Source organism: Apaloderma vittatum, unplaced genomic scaffold, assembly GCF_000703405.1.
Source record: "Apaloderma vittatum isolate BGI_N311 unplaced genomic scaffold, ASM70340v1 scaffold28758, whole genome shotgun sequence".
Classification (NCBI taxonomy): domain Eukaryota; kingdom Metazoa; phylum Chordata; class Aves; order Trogoniformes; family Trogonidae; genus Apaloderma; species Apaloderma vittatum.
Window position 1 is genome coordinate 1 of NW_009730624.1, and position 1,721 is coordinate 1,721.

At 62.4% G+C, this 1,721-nt stretch overlaps 1 protein-coding gene across 1 annotated transcript in view; it reads right to left on the reverse strand.

The window, feature by feature from the left end:
- Positions 1 to 1,044: 1,044 nt before the first annotated feature.
- The window catches only part of LOC104278031 (exocyst complex component 3-like protein), a gene marked incomplete at its 5' end in the record, with an annotated part of 4,605 nt that continues 3,928 nt past the window's right edge, over positions 1,045 to 1,721 (reverse strand). The window contains 2 exon segments of the mRNA XM_009874876.1: positions 1,045 to 1,231; positions 1,668 to 1,721. Of these exon segments, the coding sequence (XP_009873178.1) occupies positions 1,045 to 1,231; positions 1,668 to 1,721 (241 nt within the window).

Genomic DNA, 1,721 nt, shown 5'->3' on the forward strand with positions numbered 1-1,721 from the left:
CGGGCGCTTTCCCAGGCTGGGGGGCAGCCGTGGCCAGCTGGGCAAGCGTGCTGTGAGCCACCAGTGAGGACAACGGGCACCTCCCGGAGCCTTTCGCCGGTGCCACTGCCTGGTCCCTCGCGCCAGGGGAGCGGTACAGTCCTCTCCGTCCCAGCCATAGGGGGGGGGTATATGGTGTCTCCATCATCCCTCATGCCCCTGGGTGATGCTTTCGGGCCATCCCTGGCGTGATGCTTGAGCATCCGTGTCACCCACATGTCCTGATCCCCTGGGGAGCAGAGCCCAGACACCGGTGAGCGATTGCAGAGCTCAGGCCTTTATTTCGGGCAGCAAGGGCAGCAGGGTCCGGCCCGCCGCAAGGGCGGAAAGCGAGGCAGAGCGTGGAGGTCTCCCAAAGGGCTGGACAAAGAGCAGAGGAAGAACCCGGGGACAGGAGGATGCTCGACGCGCCGGACGTAACCGCACTGTCCGAGAGGGTGGAGAGTCTCAGACTCCAGCTGTGGAGCTGGTTGAGCTGGTCTCCACCATCCACGAAGGGACCAGGCTGGTGGAAGCAACACCGGAGCCCTCTGGGCTGAGCCCTCCTGTGGCTAAAACCCTCCGGCAAGCCTGGGTCCAGCAAGGCTCCAGCCTGCCTCGGAGCTGGAGTGGGAACGGACTCCACGGCCAAGCCGGGTGGGCTCGGAGGGCTCTCGGGGAAACCCAAACATCTCTGCAGCCCCATGGCGATGTGGATTCACCCCCAGGTGGTGACTCCTGTCTTTTGCAGCTCCGCTTTCTCCTGCAGGCGCTCAACCGCTATCTCCGCAGGCCAGCGCAACAGCTACGGGTTGATTTTTCTCCTGACCCAGCTCTCCTGGGACCAGGGCTTGCAGGGGACAGTCGGCTCAGCGAGGCAAGGCCAGAGGAGGATGGCACTTATCCGCACTGTCCCCATCCCAGGGTGAGCTGCCATGTGTGACCGCGTCCTCCTCAGCCTCAGAGACCTCCCCCGTGGTCTCTGTGTCCGCGGGGGCAGCGGGGAGGAGGCTGCGGGGCGCGACGTCAGGCACACTTGGCTTTGCCGAGGCAGTGGGGCAGCTCCGGCGCGGGGACCAGGATGGTGCTGAAGATGGGGCGGTAGCTCTCGGGCACGACCTGGGGGTGCTGGGCCATCATTTCCAGCACCATGTGCCGCACCTCCCTGGAGACGTCGCCTCGGAGATCCAGCAAGGTGGAGACGTGCTCATCGCTGGGCAAAGAGCAAGAGATGAGGTTGGGTGCTGCCCACAGGCACCCCTGCGAGCCTCCCACGATCCAGAGAAGCTGAGCTGAGGCCAGGGAAGAGCCGGTCCTTTGCAGCAGCCCAGTTTTAAAGAAAATAGCACCGCAAAACTTGCAGATTTGGTTTTGACATTGCATGGGTTTGGGCTGATTCTGACTTTTCCAGTTTGGCGGTTTGTGATTTCAGCCCCCGAATACCGATGGGCGAGTGCCGCGGCCGAGCCGCTTATTATTTTTACTTTACATTTTTGCCCTTGGGACTGTGCACGACCCCCTCAAAGCTGGAGTGTACTTCAGAGAGGAGGAGAAAAGCTCAGATTTCTGCCTGCTCTGCAGCGCTACCTCACAGGGTCCAGCCCAAGCTTGGCTCCCTGGGGCAGACTCACACCTACCCCATCTCTTACCTGACGTCGGGGTACTTGGTGATGAAGCCCAGCACCTCCAGGCTGAGTAGTGTC